The following is a 23,106-nucleotide window of genomic DNA, read 5'->3' as shown; positions in this document are numbered from 1 at the left end:
ATAAAATTAAATATTAACTATTAATAAACTGTGAATGATTAGATGTGGGTCTTCTTACCTGTACACAGCAATAAGTGTTTTTACAAAACTGAAACACTGCAGAAGTAATCCTTCCCAAAGGAGTCAATGGAAGCGTGAGTAATAAAGTTATATTTTGCTATGCTAGTAAATAAATCAGTGGCTGGTTCTTTGACATCACACCAGGGCGTGCTCATCTCTACTTTTCAGTAACTTTTCTGGCTATTATTATGTATATTTTCTGCAGACAAAGATGAGACAAGCAAGCAGGGGGAGGAGACATCGACAAGTGTTTCTTATCTATCAATCTATCAATCTGTCTGTCACGATTACCCTATGTCTGTGTTCACTTTTTTGTAAAATTCATATGTCTTGTATTGCCGTGTTCAGTTCCTGTGTGTTTAGTTCCTGATTCCTTGGTTTCCACAGTTATTCATTGTTTCATTGATTAGCGTCTCACATGTTCCTCATCGTGTATTTTCAGACTCTCAGTTATCTTCTGTTCTTTGTCTTGTGTTGAAGTTTGGTGCTGGTGTGTGTCTCTGATTTTTCCTGATGTTTATTAAATGTGAGTTCATCGTTCTACTGCAAAAGAAAGGTATGGAAATTGTAGATGAAAGGAGGTGTGCCGAGTAGAAATTATGCTCCATTTATCAGAATTGGCGCCTGATTGAGTTTTTTGTGGAGGAGTTCCTGACCTTTAGCCATATTGTTCCTGGGATGTTTTTACAGTTTACAGTGGCTTGGATTGGGATTTTAGTTGGCTGATGCCAGACTGTGATACAACTGGACCCTGGCACAGTACATAAATTGTTTTTGAGTGGCTCATCATTTACTGTGGGAGATGCAGATGAGGAACCCTGCAACTCCGCAACCTTCACACCAACAGCGTCTTGTCACGTCATGGCCGCCAGAGTCTGTCTATGTGTCTGTTATCTATCTATCTATCTATCTATCTATCTATCTATCTATCTATCTATCTATCTATCTATCTATCTATCTATCTATCTATCTATCTATCTATCTATCTATCTATCTATCTATCTATCTATCTATCTATCTATCTATCTATCTGTGTCTGTCAATACTAGTTGATTAATTTCAGTGTGCTCAGCTCAGCCATGCCATGAGGACCTAAATGTTTAGTTTTTTTGATTATCACAGAAGACATTTGAACTGGGAAAACATGTTGTGGCCTTTTTGTTATATAAAAACTGCAGCAGAAGCTTTATTTTCTTAGGCATGTATTTATTTCACAGGTAAATATTACAGAAATAAAAGAAACAGAATGATAAGTAAACTCAGATGGATCCAATCATCATGCAGATGTGGTCTAAAATTTTCCACATTTTAGGCCAATAATAATTTCCTCTTTCTCTTCCTGCCTCAGGCAATCTTATCCACGTCAGCCTAATATTTAACAAACCTAGATGTAAGCTTGCGCTAGATCGGCCCAAAGTCCGGCGTCCGACCAGCGCGGAAGTTCTTAATGTGTTACTATCCTTTTCTCGAGGCAAAGTATTTTTTGATTAAATGCAATACATTAATATGTATTTACTCATTATTTCATCTGACTCCATAAATTAAAGGTTTTAATAATATCTGTGCCTCACTTAAAGTGAGCGAATGTTTGACTATTCCTTTTAACCATTAAATGAACAATGTCAAAATCAGTTAGAATAATCACATGTAACAATTTCACGAGTTCACATGTTTATGAAATCTGATGTAATATTATAATGCGTATTTGGCTTGCTGTCCGGGGGGAGGGCTCCGAGCTCGGAATTCAGCCCGACCCCAGAGTACTCCCCCCTATAAATGTATAGATCATAGGTATCTATGAGCAGACCCAGCCGAATGTGAGGTGATGGGGTGATGGGGTGCTGGCGGGATGCTGAGAAATTAGTCATGAGACAGGAGGTAAGGGAAGGCTTTATTTATACTGGCTTCTTCTTGTGCTGATTGGATGATTACCTGAACATGCTCCTCCCGAACTTTGTTACATAAAACTTCATTTAATATTTCAGATATCAGAGATCAATTCCACAATCAATTCAAATATCTAGAACATGGTTATACATTGGTTACACCAAATAATCTTACCCAGCTTGTAGCCTACCTGAGATAAAGAGAGAGAGAGAGAGAGAGAGAGAGGGAAAGAGAGAGAGAGAGAGAGAGAGAGAGAGAGAGAGAGAGAGAGAGAGAGAGAGAGATTTTTTTTTATTTTTAGCCCACACTTTTATTAATTCAGTGACAAAGACCCATCACTGCATCATCACAAAAACCATCAACACAGCAACAAGCTCAAAATTAAATCCCCCTCAAACACAGCACAGCAAACCTCATTGAAACACCACTGCAATATAAAGGTTCCCAAATCTTGCATCTCCTTATAATACTTAAACTCAACTGAGATCCTAGATCTAATGAATGCCTTAAACAACAGTACACTATCCTGGCAATGCATATTTTGAATCATGTTTTTCCTTGAAATATATATTGCCATTTTTGCTTGGCCAACTATAAAGTTTATCAACTGCCATTTGAATCTCTGCTTGCGGTTGTATCCTGCCCCATATATGAAAACCTTTGGTGTGAAACTTTCCTTAAAACCCAAAAACAATTTCCCTAGTACATCAAAAAGTGGTTTCAACCTGTTACATTCCAGAAAACAATGGTAAATTGTTTCTCTGAGCCCACAAAAACCACAACCTTCATTGACATTTGGGTTAATGATCGAGACAAAAGCATTCACAGCAACAGCCCCCTTCAGGATTCTCCATTGTAGATCTCCTGATTTTTTCATCAATGGTGGTTTATATAAGGCCCTCCAATGTGGTGTAACTTCATTTACCACATCAAATTTCTCTCTCCAGACATTATCCATTTTTTCACACAGTGTTGACTTGTACAATATTTTAACAAAACATTTATACATCACTTTTCCACTTAATTCATCTAGTAGTAAGTCCTGAAGTCCATTCAAATTTAACAAAATACCTGACATCTCCTTTAAATCAGGTGTAATCCAGTGCTTGGGAAAAGAGTCTCTCACATCAGGAAGCAAAAGTCCTTCCTTATATCTTTCAAGAAGTAACAACTCCTCTGCTGTCAGTTTCTTTCTCCATAACTCCATGATTGTTGAGGTTTGTCGCATAGATTTTTGTCCTAATAACGATGCCACAGCCGTAACGTCATTTAATTCAGATCCGGCCACTTTAATTATATGACTCATCTTTACCGTCTGGGTGTCACACAGCCTCTGAGAAAGATTCGGCACTTGATCTGTTATGTCCAAGCAGGCCCCCTTAACTAGAGGCTCCTCCAACAACCAGAACAGAGAAATTGCATTTTCTGGTCTTTTAATGATGAAAGATCCCCAAACTTTGAACAAACCAAGATAAAAAGAAGATAGTCCACTCAATTCTAACTTTTTGGTATCCGTAAGGAACAAAGCAGTATCTAGTCCAAGTCCATCCACTCTATGAAGAATGTTTTTTGCAACATCTCTCCATACCACATCCACTGAGCCTGTTAGAAACTTCTGGATGAACTGTAATCGTAATGTTGCATACCTGCTTGATAGAGACACCAACCCTTGTCCTCCCTCCTCCAATGGCAAAAAGAGCACACTTTGAGGGACCCAGTGCAGCCTGTCCCAGAAGAAGTCCACCAATATCCTTTGCAACCTTGCTAATAGTCCAGTGGGAGGTTCAACACAAGAGAGCTTATGCCACATAGTTGAGGCTATTAAATTGTTCAATATTAGTACTCTCCCTCTAAAAGACAGCTGGGAATGAATCCATCTCCATTTCTTTAGTCTGCCTTCCATTTTTTCTATAATCCCATCCCAGTTTTTCTGTTGCACAGATACTTCTCCAAGATGCACTCCCAAATACTTAAGACCCCCTTTCTTCCAATTCAACCCACCAGGTAAAATTGGTAAGCCATTCTTCCATTTACCTCTGATCAGTGCATCACTTTTCTCCCAGTTCACTCTTGCAGCAGAGATTACACCAAATTCATTAACAGTAGACTCTAAGTTAATAACATCTTTTTTCCCATTAATTAAAATCATCACATCATCCGCATAAGCTGATATTTGATGTTGAACACTGTGACATTCCCTAATTTAAAACCTTCAATACAAGAACGCAGCTTATTTAACATTGGTTCAATTGCCAGGGAATATAACATTCCGGAGAGAGCACATCCCTGTCTTATTCCTCTCCCAATTTCAAAAGGGGCACTCAATCCACCATTGATCTTCAGCACGCTCTCAATGTCTCTATATAGCACTTGAATCATTCCCCTAAAGGTGGACCCAAGCCAAAAGCATCAAGCGTATTCCAGAGGTACTGATGCTCTATTCGTTTAAAGGCTTTTTCTTGATCAATTGAAATAAAGCCTATGTCCAGATCAAGATAACCAGAAACATCCAAAATATGTCTGATGAGGGTAATGTTATCCATAATGGACCTCTGGTCCGAATGAACCACTTGCCCCATCACATCTTTTAACCTATTGGCCAACACCTTAGAAAAAATCTTCAAGTCTGTACATAGTAAACTTACAGGTCGCCAATTCTTTATTTCCTGTAAGTCACCTTTCTTAGGCAACAAAGTGACCACTGCCCTCCTACAACTTAGAGGGAGGGAACCCACAGCCAAGCTTTCATTTAAAACATCCAAGAGGTCCTTGCCCATCACTCCCCAAAAGGCCTTGTAAAACTCCACGGAGAGGCCATCAATACCTGGTGCTTTACCAGTCTTCATGTCTTTTAAAGCATTTAAAAGCTCCTGCTCCGTTAGGGACCCATCAAGTTTTACTACATTGTCCTGTGCAATATTTGGCAAGCCATCATAAAATTTGGCAGAAATCTCCTCATTCTCTTTATATTCACTCCTATATAATTCAGCATAGAATTGTACAGCCCTTTTCCTAATACTTTCAGGCTCTTTCAATTCTTGCCCATTTTCTGTTCGAATAGAGTGAATGTATCGACTCTGCCCATTTTTCCGTTCTAGGCCAAAAAAATACCTTGATGGGGCATCCATTTGTGTGAGCATCTGATAGCGTGATCTAACCAGAGCCCCTTGTGTCTTTATACCCAGCAGGTCCATAAGAAAAGACTTTTTAAGCTTGAGAGCATCAAGACATTTTTGTTCCCCAGTAACTTCAAATAACTTTTGCAATTCAATTATCTGAGATTCAAGGTTTCTCATTGAGTGCGTAATATCACGTGAGACATTGAAAGCGTACTGTTGACATAAAGTTTTTATTTCAACTTTCCCACAATCCCACCACTGTCTTAAATCCTTAAAACAAAAATTTCCCAAAAATTACAGAACACATCTCTAAAATTCATATCATCCAACAAAGATGCATTGAAATTCCAATAAGCACTCTTTATTTTAACATTCGCTATAAACACATCACATAAAACCAAACAGTGATCCGAGAAGCCAACTGGAGTTATAAAGCACTTTTTGACAATATTAAACTGATGTCTAGAACAGTAAAACCTATCAAGCCTGGCCATAGAAATAGCATTATCTCTTGAGTGTGTCCATGTGTACTGCCTATTATTATTGTTCAATTCTCTCCACACATCACATAAACTGTGTGTTTCAATCAATTCACGCATTACACGACTTGAATCATTGTGAGGCTCCAAATGATTCCTATCAAGAACATGATTTTCCGTACAGTTAAAATCACCCCCCAAAAAAAGATAATCATCAGAGTTACAATTTTGTAAAAAAACACTGACATTATTTAAGAAAACAATTCTTTCAGTACTATTTGTAGGAGCATATATATTAAGAAAAACAAAATTAAACTTTTCAAATTTTGCTTGTAGGATTAAAAGCCTACCAGGTATCATTTGCTTTATTTCACATGAAATTGGCAGAAAACTTTTTGCAAAAAGAATGGCCACTCCGCCTGTAACTGAGCTCAGATGCGTGAAGTACACTTGCCCTTGCCATTCTTTCCTCCAGTCAATTTCATTCAAACAATCACTGTGTGTTTCCTGTATGAACATTACATCTACACCCTTCTGACTAATTAACTCAAATAATAGTGCTCTTTTTTGAATATCTCTAGCACCATTCAAGTTAAGGGTGCCCACTTTTATTGCACTCATTTGATTGCAAAGGTGTAAACAGCACAAAGAAACACACAATAACTTAAAAAATAGATACCTATGTAGTTTCAAATCCATCTTCAATCTTTAATTCCAGTTTCACTTTAGAAACAAATTTCTTCAATCTATATATCTCCTGTACTGTAAATCGTTCTTCACCTTCCCCCCTCATCAACATCACGGCTGATTCAATGAATGCTTTCCTATCAGGAAAGTAATCTACAACCTGCACGTTCTTCATATTCTTTGTCTTTTGTAAGAAACTTCTCAATTTTACAAAAGAATAGTTTTGTTGATCCTTATCATTGTTACCATCTACAGCCTCACTATCAGAATCCTCCATTGCACTATGTTCAGTTTCATCAGCTTGTTTATCCATCACCACTTTATCACTTTTTTTCCTTGGTGATTTCCTGATACGTTTCCTCTTACTAGGAGGAGCTTTAAACAACGCCTCATCCTTTTCAAAGTCAGTATTATTCTCCTCAGCTAAAATACATTCAGCTGCAGCTATAACAATATCAGTTGTCACAGTAGTTTCACTTTCATTTTCTGTACTTTCAACAGCTCCTGAAACAACATCCCTACTTTCCTCACGCTCAACCCCTCTAACATCAACAGTCCTGTTGGTATCACCCCTCTCTTTTCGCGCATTCATCGTTACATTGTCAGCGCTAGTCTGCTCCACATTAACGTTACTGCTACCGGCATTTTCATTTGTCAACAAGCCATCACCCGCACCTTCAGCCCTGCCAGGGCACACTCGTTTGGTGTGACCTTCTTTGCCACACTCAAAACACTTCATTGTATCAGAAGAGGCAAAAATAACATAATCAAATCCATCAATTCGAAACTTGAACGCAACATTCATGTCATCTTCACCGCTATTTAAAATAGATACTTGGCGTCTAAAACAAACCACATGCTTGAGCAATGGAGATTTGCAACCAAGAATCAACGGTACAACAGAAACTAGCGTATCTTGGATCACAATTCCACTCTGAACAACACTATTCACTTTCTCTATAGCGTCCAAAAAAACAACAACAGCGCTATTCATTCGGGATGCAGAAATAATGCTCTCATAACCTACTGCCTTCCCAACAGCCAAAGCACAATCCTCCACCGAACAATTAAAAGCAGGCAGTACTTTAACACCATTCCTTCGTGAAATTTGGTCAAAACTTTGACCGGGTGCCGCCGGCGCCGCCATAGCCACCCGGCCAACGCCGACCGACGGCGTCCTTTTACTTCACACTTCACGCAAACACTATTCCTCTACAAAATTATACCAATATTTTAAAACAATCAACACTAAACACTTATAAAAAGACAGTGTGGGGAAAAAACAGGAATAAAGAAGACAAAAACTCTCACCACATCAGCGTTCTCACTCACACGCTCCTCGCAACACTCACTCCACACATGCGCACGAGACGAGAGAGAGAGAGAGAGAGAGAGAGAGAGAGAGAAAGAAAGACCACCTATTCAATCCACGTCCAGCCAAAAAGAGACCAGAGAGAGGGCGAACACCTTCCTTTATCCTGTTTGACCAGGTGACATGGGGGATGGGGGAGACCACCCTCAAATGGTTCTAACCAGTTTTCTCTAAACTTCTGTAAACCTTATTTCCTTTTATTTGATCTATCTGGATATGAGATATCTGTACCACTCACTTTGAGACATTTCAAATGACACCAAAAACATAACAGTCAATGATAAACATTCATATTAAACCATGTTCTTGTGTGAGCTCTTAGTTGTTTCTGAGAGGAAGTGAGGTTGTATGGGGGAGGTCGAATGTTAATTAGCCAGCAGGGCCCTTTTGTCTCATAGACCAGGCCTCAACCAGTATTTTCAATATTTTCAGTCTTACATAGACATAGGCTAACATAAACAATCATTAAAATGTACTGTTGTATTTACATACATAAATTATATTACATGTAGGGCTTATACATTACATAAATTATCCATCCATCCATCCATCTTCTTCCGCTTATCCGGGGCCGGGTCGCGGGGGCAGCAGTCTAAGCAGAGATCCACAGACTTCCCTCTCCCTAGACACTTCCTCCAGCTCTTCTGGGGGGACACCGAGGCGTTCCCAGGCCAGCCGGGAGACATAGTCTCTCCAGCGTGTCCTAGGTCTTCCCCGGGGTCTCCTCCCAGTGGGACGCGCCCGGAACACCTTCCCGGGAAGGTGTCCAGGAGGCATCCGGAACAGATGCCCGAGCCACCTCAGCTGACCCCTCTCGATGTGGAGGAGCAGCGGCTCTACTCTGAGCTCCTCCCGAGTGACCGAGCTTCTCACCCTATCTCTAAGGGATCGCCCAGCCACCCTGCGGAGAAAGCTCATTTCGGCCGCCTGTATCCGGGATCTTGTCCTTTCGGTCATGACCCAAAGCTCATGACCATAGGTGAGAGTAGGAACGTAGATTGACCGGTAAATCGAGAGCTTCGCCTTGCGGCTCAGCTCTTTCTTCACCACGACAGACCGGTACATCGACCGCATTACTGCAGAAGCTGCACCGATCCGTCTGTCAATCTCCCGTTCCATCCTTCCCTCACTCGTGAACAAAACCCCAAGATACTTAAAGGGACACTCCACCCATTTGCATTAAGCTTTGCATTGTTAGAAACCCAGTCATACTGTTGAATGGTCGTGCAACACTCTCTCATTTTCCCCTGAGACGGGAGAAATCCGTTATTTACCTCTTACACTTCCTCCTACAATGACGCAAAAATCGTCATTTTGCGTCATTGTAGGAGGAAGTGTAAGAGGGGGGGATTTCTGTTGAGACTACAAGCACTAGTTCCTCATCTCTCCAATCTTTCCCAGGGGCGGGACCCGCTCACGCTACAGACCTATTACAGATCAGTGGGTGGGACTTTACTCTCTGAAACTGAAAGCAATATCCTCCATCTTGTTTGAAGCTAAGCTAACAGGCGCTGTGGAGACAGATGTAAAGTTATGACAATAGCGGAGGAGAGTGCTCAATATGATATAGAAGAAGAGGATTTCGGAAGTCTGATGCTTGAATCAGGTGTTTGTGGCTACCTTTACAAGCCGCATTATAGCGAAGAGCAGCCGAGGCAGAAGACCTGCCTGCCGCGGACGAGGAGCCCGGACTGGCTCGAGTTAGGGCGGACTGGTGGCGCCGGTGATCTCACTATGCAATTACGAACACAGAGATAGAGTCCATCTGCGGCAAAGAATTCCAACGATGACAATTTCTCCTGGACGAAATCTCTGAATCAGACGAGGACACGGACGTTTGTGTTGTGAACTATCCTAGTTTCGCACCGCATATGTTCTGACTGAACATCCAGGTACCATGCAATAATTCACCTTTTCGAAAAAGAAATACAAACGAGGAGTAATGCACTAATGAGTTTGCCAACTAACTAGACATTTTGTGTGAAATGAATTTCAAGCTCTGGTGGTAGCTAGCCTTGTAGACGGAAGAGTGATTTCTCTTATAGGCAGATATGCGCTGTTCTGGATTAGTGGGAGTGGCTTGCGGAGCTGTGCAATGTGGTGCATTGTGGGAGTTGTTGTCTTTCATACAAATGCGTCCTGAAGTTATTTTTTGTCTTTCCTCGGTCACGAAGGCACCAAATTCAAAATTTATTTTACATTTCGACTACATATATGACCCACTTTAAATAAAAAACAATGTTCAAATGGGTGGAATGCCCCTTTAAACTCCTTCACTTGAGGCAGGAACTCTCCACCAACCTGAAGTGGGCAAGCCACCCTTTTCCGACTGAGGACCATGGCCTCGGATTTGGAGGTGCTGATTCTCATCCCAGCCGCTTCACACTCGGCTGCAAACCGTCCCAGTGTATGCTGAAGGTCCTGGCTTGATGAGGCCAACACGACAACATCATCCGCAAAGAGCAGAGACGAAATCGTGTTGTCACCAAACCTGACACCCTCCGGCCCCTGGCTGCGCCTAGAAATTCTGTCCATAAAAATCATGAACAGAACCGGCGACAAAGGGCAGCCCTGCCGGAGTCCAACACGCACCGGGAACAAGTCTGACTTACTGCTGGCAATACGAACCAAGGTCCTGCTTCGGTCGTACAGGGACCGGATAGCCCTTAGCAAAGGGCCCCGGACCCCATACTCCCGGAGCACCCTCCACAGGCCGCCGCGAGGGACACAGTCGAATGCCTTCTCCAAATCCACAAAGCACATGTGGACTGGTTGGGCAAACTCCCATTAACCCTCCAGCACCCTGTAGAGGGTATAGAGCTGGTCCAGTGTTCCACGGCCTGGACGAAAACCACACTGTTCCTCCTGAATCCGAGGTTCTACTATCGGCCGGATTCTCCTCTCCAGTACCCTGGTATAGACTTTCCCAGGGAGGCTGAGAAGTGTGATCCCCCTGTAGTTGGAACACACCCCCCGGTCCCCCTTCTTAAAAAGAAGGACCACCACCCCGGTCTGCCATCCCAGAGGCACTGTCCCCGACTGCCACGCGATGCTGCAGAGGCGTGTCAGCCAAGACAGCCCCACAACATCCAGAGACTTGAGGTACTCAGGGCGGATCTCATCCACCCCCGGTGCCTTGCCACCGAGTAGTTTCTTGACTACCTCTGTGACTTCAGCTTGGGTGATGGACGAGTCCACCTCTGAGCCCTCAGCCTCTGCTTCCTCAATGGAAGACGTGACAGCGGGATTGAGGAGATCCTCGAAGTATTCCTTCCACCGTCCAACGACATCCCCAGTTGAGGTCAACAACTCCCCACCTCTACTGTAAACAGCGTTGGTAGGGCACTGCTTCCCTCTCCTGAGGCGCCGGACGGTTTGCCAGAATCTCTTCGAGGCCAGCCGATAGTCCTTCTCCATGGCCTCACCGAACTCCTCCCAGGCCCGAGTTTTTGCCTCCACAACCACCCGGGCTGCAGTCCGCTTGGCCTGCCAGTACCTGTCAGCTGCCTCAGGAGTCCCACAAGCCAACCAGGCCCGATAGGACTCCTTCTTCAGCTTGACGGCATCCCTTACTTCCGGTGTCCACCACAGGGTTCGGGGATTGCCGCCTCGACAGGCACCGGAGACCTTACGGCCACAGCTCCGAGCGGCCGCTTCGACAATGGAGGTGGAGAACATGGTCCACTCGGACTCAATATCTCCAGCCTCCCTCGGGATCCGGTCGAAGCTCCGCCGGAGGTGGGAGTTGAAGATCTCTCTGACAGGAGACTCGGCCAAACGTTCCCAGCAGACCCTTACAGTACGCTTGGGTCTGCCGAGTCTGTCCAGCTTCCTCCCCCGCCATCGGATCCAACTCACCACCAGGTGGTGATCAGTTGACAGCTCCGCCCCTCTCTTCACCCGAGTGTCCAAGACATACGGCCGGAGGTCAGATGAAACGACCACAAAGTCGATCATCGACCTACGGCCTAGGGTGTCCTGGTGCCACGTGTACTGATGGACACTCTTATGCTTGAACATGGTGTTCGTTATGGACAAGCTGTAACTAGCACAGAAGTCCAATAACTGAACACCACTCGGGTTCAGATCAGGGGGGCCGTTCCTCCCAATCACGCCCATCAAGGTGTCACTGTCATTGCCCACGTGGGCGTTGAAGTCCCCCAGTAAAACGACGGAGTCCCCAGTCGGAGCACTTTCCAGCACCCCCCCCAGAGACTCCAAGAAGGCCGGGTACTCTGCACTGCCGTTTGGCCCGTAGGCACAAATGACAGTGAGAGACCTATCCCCGACCCGAAGGCGCAGGGAAGCGACTCTCTCGTTCACCGGGGTAAACTCCAACACATGGCAGATGAGCTGGGGGGCTATAAGCAAACCCACACCAGCCTGCCGCCTCTCACCATGGGCAACTCCAGAGTGGTGAAGAGTCCATCCTCTCTCGAGGAGTGTGGTTCCAGAGCCCAAGCTGTGCGTAGAGGTGATCCCGACTATCGCTAGTCGGAACCTCTCAACTTCACGCACAATCTCAGGCTCCCCCGCCAGCGAGGTGACGTTGCACGTCCCTAGAGCTAGTTTCCGTGTCCAGGGATCGGGCTGTCGAGATTCTCTAAGCACCGGCCCCTTACGGTCCCTCCTGTAGGTGGTGAGCCCACAGGAAGGCTGCCCCACGTCGCTCCTTCGGGCTGAGCCCGGCCGGACCCCGTGGGGGGAGGCCCGGCCACCAGGCGCTCGCATACGAGCCCCAACCCCAGGCCTGGCTCCAGGGTGGGGCCCCGGCTGCGCCATACCAGGCGACGTCACGGTCCTTGGACTAAATTTCTTCATAGGGTCATTCGGGTACTCAAACCCCTCCACCACGTTAAGGACCCCTCCTTGGACCAGACCCCTCCTTGAACTACATAAATTATATTACAAGTAATACATTACAAATTATCTTAATTTTCATTTTACAATATTTCATAGGCTTCAACAACTGATTTAAGAAGACCAGACAAAAAAAGAGAATAAAAACTCATAGGGCCCTATCCTACACCCAGCGCAATGCGGCACCAGGCGCAACGCAAGTGTGTTTTGCTAGTTTCAGCCTGACGCAGTTATCATTTTCACGTCATGCGCCACGTTGTTTAAATAGCAAATGCATTTGTGCGCCCATGGGCATGCTGGTCTGAAAATTAGGTGTGTTCAGGCGCATTGTTGACGCGTTGCTATTTTGAAGAAACTGAAATAGGCTGCGCCGTTTACCAACTGAAACCTGGCCTAAAGTCAATGGCGCTTATTTTTTTTTGTTATTTAAAGAGCGTGTTAGTAATGTTCGCGGGTCCACAACGCGCTTTAACCTCGCTCATAAGCAGGTCCGTTTCCTCACTAGAGAAGCGTTCTGTTTTTCCACTTGCAAATTCACCCATGTAAATAGCAAATCCGCCATGGCGCGAGTGGATTGGGAGATGAGACTCTGATTGGTTTATTGCATGTGAAGCAAATTAGCTCTATGAAATATTAATAATCAATAATAACTGGTTATAACTGATTATGAATATTTGGATCAGTTAATATAATTAACTTAATGTTGTAAATTAATATTACAATCAATTAACATGTTTGTCCTGTGAACACTCAATGTTAATTGTTTATTAATTCTAAGAAATGTACATTTCTGGGGCATGGGAAATGTCTTCTTACTTTACAGTACTACTAAGAGCAAGTAGTCAAGATCTATGATAAGAGACTCCAGATATGAGCTTGAGACAGAGACAACTTTACGTGTGACATGAACAAGACTTTATTAACTAGACTAAACACTTAAACTATTCTAACATACACATACATACATGCATACAGTTTACCAAGGGAAAGAGAGCTGAAGCAGAATACAGGAAAGCAAGAAGTTATAGCATTGTTTGAAATTCTTCACATCAGGATTCCAGAAAAGGACTAAGAGAGTAAGAGAGCTGATCTTGTGATCAGTGATTTTTAAAGCGTGAAGATGTCACACCCTCTGGGGGTGTGTGAGCCAATAAGAAGTTTTCCCTTTGGAGGGAAATTTTTACGACCCATTGTGTTCTAGCAGGGCATTTGCATATCTAATTTCATTGGGTGTTTAAGAAGAGAATCTTCAAGATTCTTATAATACTAATGTGTCACAAAGTTAGCAAAATGTAATGTAAATTAACAAATGGGGGACGAAGATTGGAGTTTATAGACACCAAACATGCCACACATATGATTTTGGTTAACCATAGTATGCAAAGTCTGAAACATTAACCCAATAGAGTTTACAAGAAAACAAAGGCCAAACCACATAAAAGGAAAATCATGAGATGGGAAAATGTGATACATGTTTATACATTTCTCAAGTGGTTATACATAGAATATATAGGATTAACAGGGTTTATTTCTCCTTCTCAGTAAGAATTAAGTGAGAGTCACAACTTAATGTGTCCTGTAACAGTTTTTCCAGTGTGTTAGATTCATTTGTGATGTTAGTTTTTGGGAGAAGTTTCATAGACCTTTGTTGGGAGAGTGAGTTTGCTGGATTATTCATTAGATATAATGAATAATTTGTGTGTGTCTGATTGGTCCAGACGCTACACGTTACGCCCAAACTCATTAGGAGAATAGGGACAACCCTTTTAGACCATGCGCCGGGTGCGCCAACCATTTTTCCCTGTTGCAAAAGAGGATTCAGACCTCTTTTGCACTTGCACCGTGCTCTTTAGGCCATGTGCTTAGATTGTTAAAATAGTATTTATATAATAGTATCCATACTGCCTGCAGTCTTTGGAATGAAAGTACATCTTTCGTCCCCAGTGCCCCGTTGGAACAAAATTTGGCCTTCCTCCATAAAAGCTCTGTGACAAATCCCAGACAGACTTTGGTTGCAATGTCGACTAACATCCAGTCCCATGCAGAAGTACAGCAATGGGTTAATGCAGCTGTTGAAATAGGCTAAGTTTGAAGCCATACTCCATCCTACTTTTACCGCCTTGTTGTTTTTATCCACCAATTTGACCAGTCCTAGAAAGTGGTAGGGGGCCCAACATAGGAAAAAGGCACAGACCAATACAGCAAGAATCCGCAGAGGCCTCGATTTGCCAGAGAGCCGTGTTCTGCGTATCCCAACAGCAGCTAGTATGTAACAGATAAGGATGACCAGGAAGGGCAACAGGAATCCACAGATGAAACGAATGCAGTAGTAGACATACTTTGCTGAATTGTCACCTGCTTCCACTGCTCCTGTGTGCTGCAAATGAAATAAAATGATGGCATTAATATATTTACTAAATAAAATCATTATATAAAAATGCATATGCATGATTATTTATATATGTGTGCAGCCATGCTGACCATCAGTGAGCAGTGGCTCAGGTTGTTCTTGCCAGGGTAGACCTGCCGGTACACAAAATACGGTGAACTAAAGATCACCGCCACAATCCAAACTCCCACACTGACCACACGAGCTGCACATAACGTCCGTCGTTTCCTGGTGAACACTGGGCGGCAAATGCAAAGTGCTCGATCCACACTGATGACAGCCAGAAGGAAAACACTGCAGAACATGTTGGCGTACTTGAAGAAACCATTGAACTTGCAGAGAAAGACCCCAAAAGGCCAGTACTCAAAGAAAAGGCTTGAGATTAGTGATAGGACTCGTGTCAGGCAGAAGATCAGGTCAGCAACTGCAAGGTTGACCAACCATATGTTCGTGACGTTGGGCTTCATGCGGAAGCTGGCAACCCAGATGACCACAGAGTTCCCAGTGGTGCCGAAGAGAATGATGATGGCGAGGAAGACAATGCTGACTTCATTCATGATGACTTCGATGTCCACTGTAGTGTTCTCATGGTGGTTTGAGTCGTCAGAGTGGGCATAATGGAGAAGTGTTGTATTGGAAGTCATTCTACAACCAAGACAGACAAATCAGTAAATGTTACTTAGTTTAAACAATAGATCTGTCTTGACATTAATTTATAAAACAACTTGGAAGACTAATTTGGCATAGGTTCGCTCAGAAAATTCTAAAAATGCTCAAATGGATAAAATTTTCATAATTTTGTAAGATGCAACCATCAGGCAGTAGAAAATCACTTTTGGTGTTATGAGTGCTGTTAAAAGCACATTAGATCACAAAGTACAAGGGATAGCAATAACAAGGGATGCACCGATGTATCAGCCAATAATTGTATCGGCCGTTTGTTTAAAAACAGCTGATGATCAGGGACGATTGACACAAAACTATCGGAACTATCGTTGGCTATCGTTATCTGTATTGGCAGATGTCATTCTAAATAATCGGATATCAGTACTGCCACACACATTTTATATTGGTGCACCAAAAATAACAAGGTCAGTTATAGATTTTAAATTACTCTGTGAAATCACAGATACAAACATTTAGAATTTCATAAATCATAGTTACTTTATCCCAGTGTTGTTGTTGTTTTTAGCAAAACTGTTGCCCTGCTTCAGATATGTTAGCTGCGTTAACTGGGAAGCTTGCATAAGTAAATGTTGAAATTAACATTAACAAAGATTAACAAATGCTGAAGAAGTGCAATTCATAATTAGTTCATGGTAACTAATGTAGTAAACTAATGTTAACTAATGAAACCTTATTGTAAAGTGTCACCATAATAATATTAAAAAAAAAAAAAAAACTTGGTACAAAATGAGGACAGAAATATATATAATCTTGTGATGAATGTTCTTACCTTATCTTTCACATCAGTGTTTTCACAAATCAGACCAATCCATCAATCTTGAGGGAAAAAAACTGCGAACTCCTTTGTAAATGAGTCAATAGGAGCTGTGTATGACTATTAAAATGTCATTTTGCTATGCTTAAAAAATAAATCTGTGGCTAGTTCATTGATATTACTTGTAGTTGCTCTCTTCCCTTTTCTCCTTAGCCTCATAGAACAGGACGTTCATGTGTTTTCCCTGTAGACAGAGAAATGGAAAGGGGGAGGAGACTTAAACATAAACCTTTGTTTTTTTACGTAAACAAAATTGTTGTAGTGAAGTGTGGCTTTGGCACATTCATATATTATTTATGTAACTTAATATAAAAAAAAAAAAACATTATTGATCTGACTGTACTTACGCTGTTAAATGAGAACTGAACTGACCGATGACATCATTTTTTGTAGAACTGCTTAGAGATGAAATTAACTAATTTAATAATTGATGATCTTAACAGAACTGAATCAACACTGAACTGACTTCAGCTGAACAACAGCCGAAATGCATAATTTTCCTGTTATCACTGTATAGCTTTGAAACATTGTATGAACATTGAAATATTGTATAAAGCGCTATATAAATAAAGGTGACTTTACCTGACTTGACATTGCATATTTAAGTATTCAAAGACACAAGTCCGAAGTCGGTACTTTTTACAACACAGGATAGCCTCAAATCGCAGGTCAGGTGATTATGCTGTCGCCTACAACTCAGGGGGCAGTTTATACATGACACAGTTTTCAACTAAAAACGGAAAACTTTTTATGCGTTTTGGCTGTTCATTTACACGACAATGACATTTCTGGGGCCCGAAAACACAAACCTTTGACAATAGGATTCAAATTGCAAGTTTTAGGAAACAATATCGGTATCATCTCTGTGTAAACTACAAAAATGCGAATTAGTGACAATGTTAACATCACACGCATGCGTATTACGTGTTCAGTCCATAGGCGCATAGTTTTTCTTTACAAAGTGACATCGCCAACTACTGGCCTGGCAGCATAATACAGCGTTTTTAGAAGCTTTCGTGGATCCGTGTGAACGAGGATAGTTTTGACAACGCAAAGAAAAACGTTTCCCATTTTAATACATCATTATAGCGTATACCCTCAATCAGAGATGGGCATAAATACATGGAAATGTATTTAAAATAAAAATACAAAATACTGTGTGGAAAAATGTATTTAAATACAAATATAAAATACTGTGTGAAAAAATGTATTTAAAGGTGCTCTAAGCGATGTTGGGTGACGTCACTTCTTGTTGACGTTCAAAGTATTGTCAAACAAAACAGAGGCTAGCTCGACCCTCCCCCACACCTTCTGTGCTTCCTGAAACAGTCATGTCCAGCAAAAACAGAGCCACCTGAATTTCGGATTGGAAGCCCTTCTGCCGGCGGAGTTCTCGCAACCTTTGAATGCTTTTCCGATGTAAAATCCTTTTCCCTATTCTTTGTTGTTTGTTCATAGGAACGTCGTCACTTTGGTCGTGTGTCGGCCATATCAAAATTCTCAAGAATATACAATTTTAACGTTAGGTCGTTGTCTAGGACATCTCTCCTCTAGCTAACTTCCCTCTTCATGCTTCTCTCTCCTCCACTCCCCACACCCCGCTTCATGTGCTCGCGCACTAACCCCACCAACCCCCACCCCCAAATCATTCTTGTCGGTTATTGGCTGGAACACTGTTTATTATGTTTCGTGGTACAGGCTGGGCCAGTTTGTTTTTGTTGACATTTGTGGAGTCTGGGCTGTCTACAGTGACCGTGCTTTTTTACAGTGTTTTCAGGGGACAGGCAGCTAGTGGATAGTGAGGAGATGTTTGCTGGATGTGACAAAAAATGTTTTGGCCTAAAAAACGTGTGGCATCGCTTAGAGCACCTTTAAATACAAATACAGTGTTTTGTATTTTGAAAATACACAAAATACATGTGAAATTGGCCATCCAGTGCAGGTATAGGTGAATGAAGAAGCAACAGGCCTACTGACTTTTAATTCCTAACCTTTTCTTTGCCCTCTCTGTCATTCTTTCTTTTTCTTTCTTTCTTTCTTGTTGGAAATTACAAATAAACTTATGCAAAATAGCAGCCATTTATATACTTATTTCTAACCAGGTTACAATGTAGTCTATTACTTGTGGTGAACACTATTAAAAAATCCATACTGTATGTAAAACTGTGGGAACCTTTTCTGCTATTTAGCAAAGAATATGGATGGGCGATATGACCAAAATCTTAATTTTACTTCACAGTAACAAAATATATCATGGTTTCACAATTCTCAATATCAGTTTTCAAAATTAGAAAGTTTATCTAAAATGTTTAATTAGAATTAATTTAAATACATTTGACACTATTTACCTATATTTACTTTTTTTTTTACTTTTTTACTATATTTACCTTACTATTCACTATATACAATTTTTTTTTTATGAATAAAACTAAAAGCTGAAGATTTTTTGTGGAGTAGGCTATCATTCATCGGTGCTTCTTTTGCCACTCTAACGTTCCAATAAAAGCTGCACGGATAAATTTGCAGCTTAAAATTATCCCACAAATAGGCCTATCTATGTAAACGATTTAGAAAAAGTTCCATCGATTCACACTTTATATCAATGCTATGATATGTAGTGTCATATCACCCAGCCCTAACATGAAGTAATGGTTTAAACACATTTCACAAGCTAGTTGATAAAAATCAACAACCGATCAAGACTGATTGGCTAACACATTTTCCCCACTTGTCTGTGCTCTTTTATTCTTTCATATTAACTGAAGGCAAATCTGAATAATGCACTATTTTAACTTTAATCAACAAGTAGAATTGATCATGATATCCTCACCTTATTCCAGAAAAATCACTGATCCAATGCTGAGTTGTAGGCTACTGCAGCTCACATGCATCAATGTTGGGGTTGGGGGAAGGGGGCGTGTCTGAACTAGTTGATGCACGAAATCAGTAGCCTAACCTGATAAACAGGTTGACTGGCAAAAAGTATTTTGCGTATTTTGAAAATACAAAAATACTCATCTTAAATGTATTTAAATACAAATTACATTAGATTTTTTCCAAAGGCTTTAAAATACAAAATAGTATTTTGTATTTCAAATACGTATTTTAAATACATGTATCTGAAATACTGCCCATCCCTGCTCTCAATGTATCAGTGTTGTAGTCGAGTCACCAACTGTCGAGTCCGAGTCGAGTCTTGAGTCCCCAGTGTTCGAGTCCGAGTCCAAGTCCGAGTCACCAAAGAAGAGTCCGAGTCGAGTCACCATTACCTGAGTTCGAGTCTCAAGTCCCCAGTGTTCGAGTCCGTTTTCTCTCTGAGGAAGCATCAATTAGAGTACTAAGAAGTGCACAAACATGCAAAACAAAAATGGGTGTCATCATTTTGCAATATTGCACAACCTTTAATGTTGCAGGCTACAAGGACCTAAAGGTTTAGAAGACATTTGAACCAGGAAATTTTTTTTTGTTTTTTTCTGATGAAAAGAAATTGCATCAAAAGCTTTCATCACAGCTTCATACACTGTGCATTTATTGCAATGGTTAATATTAAAGAATCAATGAAAAATGTTCATTCCTTTATATTAGGCCACATATAATTTCCGCTTACTCTTCCTGCCTCAGGTGGGCTTATCAGTGTCACCCTGTTAACAATCATACACATGCAGACAAGCATAATAGATAAAAAAAAATGCAGAATTATTTCATAAACATTTGTATAAATACTATTACCCATATTACGAATGATCTTAGCTTGAATATTTTGAGGTATATTTTATATAGGCTCCTATATGAAAGCTAACCAGAAGACCAGACACTGAGGTATGTTCCTTTTTCAATGTGTTATATACTAATAATAAAAAATGCATTAAAAAAATGTTAGCTGATAAACCTGACAATTGAACAAGGAAAAGAGTAAAAACTCTTAAACTTTAGTGACACACTCAGTCTTTGGAATGGAATTACAGCTTTCCTCCCCAGTGCCTTGTGACAGAATTTGGCCTTCCTCCATAAAAGCTCTGTGACAAATCCCATACAAACTTTGGTTGCATCGTTGACTAAACTCCAGTCCCATGCAGAAGTACAGCAATGGGTTAATGCAGCTGTTGAAATAGGCTAAGTTTGAAGCCATTCTCCATCCTACTTTTACCGCCTTGTTGTTTTTATCCACCAATTTGACCAGTCCTAGAAAGTGGTAGGGGGCCCAACATAGGAAAAAGGCACAGACCAATACAGCAAGAATCCGCAGAGGCCTTGATTTGCCAGAGAGCCGTGTTCTGCGTATCCCAACAGCAGCTAGTATGTAACTGATAAGGATGACCAGGAAGGGCAACAGGAATCCACAGATGAAACGAATGCAGTAGTAGACATACCTTCCACTTGCTTCTGCTGCTTCGTTCTCCTGCAAATTGATTTATAATTATATATTCAAACTAACAAAATCAAAAAAAAATTATGCAAGGTTGTACATGGAGTAATTTATAAAGCCATTCTGACCTCCAGTGAGCACTTGCTGAAGTTGTTCTTACCAAGGTAGACCTGCCGGTATACAAAATAAGGTGAACTAAAGATCACCGCCACAATCCAGACTCCCACACTGACCACACGAGCTGCACATAACGTCCGTCGTTTTCTAGTAACAACTGGGCACCAGATGCAGAGCGCTCGATCCACACTGATGACAGCCAGAAGGAAAACACTGCAGAACATGTTGGCGTACTTGAAGAAACCATTGAACTTGCAGAGAAAGACCCCAAAAGGCCAGTGGTCAAAGAAAATTTTTTTGAGGAGCGAAGTGACTCGTGTCAGGCAGAAGATCAGGTCAGCTACTGCCAGATTGACCAACCAAACGTTAGTGACGTTGGGCTTCATGCGAAATCCGGCCACCCAGATCACCATAGAGTTCCCAGTGGTGCCAAGGAGAAAGATGATGGAGAGGAAGACAATGTCCACTGTTGTTTTCTCATAGTGGGTTGAAATTTTAGAGTTGAAATGGAAGGACAGAGTTGTATTCGAGGTCATTCTACAAGCAAGACAGAGAAATCTTTAAAAGATGCTTTTTCAGTTTTTCTTCTGAAGGCTTACGGTCAACCTACATCCGCTTATGCACTCAACTTTGATCTGCCTATGCATTCTGCACAACTTAAGCGTGTGGTTACCATGCTAGTTTCACAAGCGTAACCACCACACACTTAAAGTCTGTGTGAACCGGAAGTTGCAAACAACTTTTCTCCAGTGTTGTGACGTATTTCCCAGTGAAAAGGAATATTGAACAGAGGGCAGGGTTTTACTCTAGCGCTCCTCCTCTCCATCTCTCGCTCATAACAGACTTACGGTTTGAGGGGAGTGGTTAAGCGTTTCCCAACCCAAGCCGTCAAACCTACATCATCAGAGAAGGAACGCCATTCCAGACCGGAAGTAACTTTTCAGACTTTGATTAAAGATTACGACGGAAAACAATTTTTTTCTGTGTATTAACTTGCACGGATTAATTTTTCACCACAAGACTAGTAATATGCGCTAACAAAGTAAATAGGGTCAATTTTGATTTCAGTTGGACTTTAAATAAACATGATGAGATTGTCAAACATGGTCTGGCAACCAAGAGGGTCTAGGTTATTAAACTGATAGGGTTTACTTAGAAGTCATAATAAGAACATTGATTTCAGCTGTAGATTTTGAATTACCTTGCTAAATAATAACCAGTAGAACTTATTTGACTGCTCTGCTCCTATTTCATTTACGATTTGATTCACACCATATTCACACTTTGATAAATTTATTTTATTTATATTATTATATATTATTTGTTTAAAACAAATTTTTAAAGCTTTTTTAATATATATATATAATATATATTTAATCAGATTCTTGCAATAAATTTGATTTAAGCTCATCCTTTATCCTATATTGTTTGCAGAAAATTCTTTCAAAAAGGTGAACTAAATCTAAATGAAAATTAATTAAAAATTAAAACTAAATGTTCTTACCTGTTTTTTGTTTTTTTTCTTCTTCTTCTTTTTTTGCACTAACCAGCCTAAACTGTCAGTCTTGGGATAAACAGCTTATAATCTTTTGTGAATATGTTCAGCATGGACTATGTTTAAGAATTAAATAGTCATTGTGCCACCAGTGTGCAGATAAATATACAAGCAACTTCACTGACATCTCTTGCAGTTGCTTTCATTTAATTCTGAACAGGCTTTTTACTGCATCTTTTGCACAGTCATTAAAAAAAGCGTGCTATTTGGCAACAAAAGACAGACAGGCAGGAAAAGGGAGGAGATTCTATTCTGCACTAGATCTCAGTACTCCAAAAAGCCATTTAAATAGCTAAATTGTTGTGCTAAAGGCTATTCAAGGGAAGCTCAGGAATTTTTCTATGTAAATTATTAATAGGTTTAACAGAACTAAAGAAAAATAGCAAGCCAATGCAAATTTAAAAGTTAACAAGTAAATCATGAAATTGTCAAATTAAGTAAAGAAATAGGCCTATAAAACAATCAAAATATAATAAATCTAAGACACAAGGCAGTACCTAATAAAACAACAACCATCAGCGTCCAGTTCTCCACACCATAAACCAACAAACACATCTTAACCTCAAACACACTCTTCCCTCCCTCTTTCCGCTCTCAGAGGCAGAAGTCTCCAAACTCATCCTTTCAATCACCTACCTGTCTGCTTGAGCCTAACTTATCTCCTGCAAGCCATTTCTTCTTTAGTTGTACCTGCACTCACTCTTCCCACAGCAT

At 41.2% G+C, this 23,106-nt stretch overlaps 2 protein-coding genes across 5 annotated transcripts; both read right to left on the bottom strand.

Moving 5' to 3' along the window:
* Positions 1-13,364: 13,364 nt before the first annotated feature.
* LOC311093841 (fMet-Leu-Phe receptor-like) lies at positions 13,365-19,747 on the bottom strand. 3 transcript variants are annotated; one of them, XM_084131441.1, is made up of 4 exons: positions 19,624-19,747; positions 16,310-16,538; positions 14,946-15,498; positions 13,365-14,841 (listed from the first exon to the last, which is right to left on the bottom strand). In XM_084131441.1, exons 3-4 carry the CDS (start codon positions 15,495-15,497, stop codon positions 14,347-14,349), a joined length of 1,047 nt encoding a protein of 348 aa, XP_083987567.1. In that variant the 5' UTR covers position 15,498; positions 16,310-16,538; positions 19,624-19,747; the 3' UTR covers positions 13,365-14,346. The 3 variants fall into 3 exon arrangements, with proteins under 3 accessions (XP_083987567.1, XP_083987566.1, XP_083987568.1); XM_084131440.1 differs by having other exon boundaries at positions 19,185-19,713; XM_084131442.1 differs by lacking the exon at positions 19,624-19,747 and having other exon boundaries at positions 16,310-16,371; positions 16,477-16,538.
* Positions 19,748-19,854: 107 nt separating this feature from the next.
* LOC311093845 (formyl peptide receptor 2-like) lies at positions 19,855-22,537 on the bottom strand. Of its 2 annotated transcripts, XM_084131450.1 has the most exons (3): positions 22,342-22,537; positions 20,849-21,374; positions 19,855-20,753 (listed from the first exon to the last, which is right to left on the bottom strand). In XM_084131450.1, the coding sequence occupies exons 2-3, from the start codon at positions 21,371-21,373 to the stop codon at positions 20,277-20,279; spliced, it is 1,002 nt and encodes a 333-aa protein (XP_083987576.1). In that variant the 5' UTR covers position 21,374; positions 22,342-22,537; the 3' UTR covers positions 19,855-20,276. The 2 variants fall into 2 exon arrangements, with proteins under 2 accessions (XP_083987576.1, XP_083987575.1); XM_084131449.1 differs by lacking the exon at positions 22,342-22,537 and having other exon boundaries at positions 20,849-21,837.
* Positions 22,538-23,106: the final 569 nt, after the last annotated feature.

The sequence above is a fragment of the Abramis brama genome (genome assembly GCF_963993115.1).
Source record: "Abramis brama genome assembly, chromosome: 12".
In the NCBI taxonomy this organism is placed as follows: Eukaryota; Metazoa; Chordata; class Actinopteri; order Cypriniformes; family Leuciscidae; genus Abramis; species Abramis brama.
This window is presented reverse-complemented; position numbering and strand designations above follow the sequence as displayed.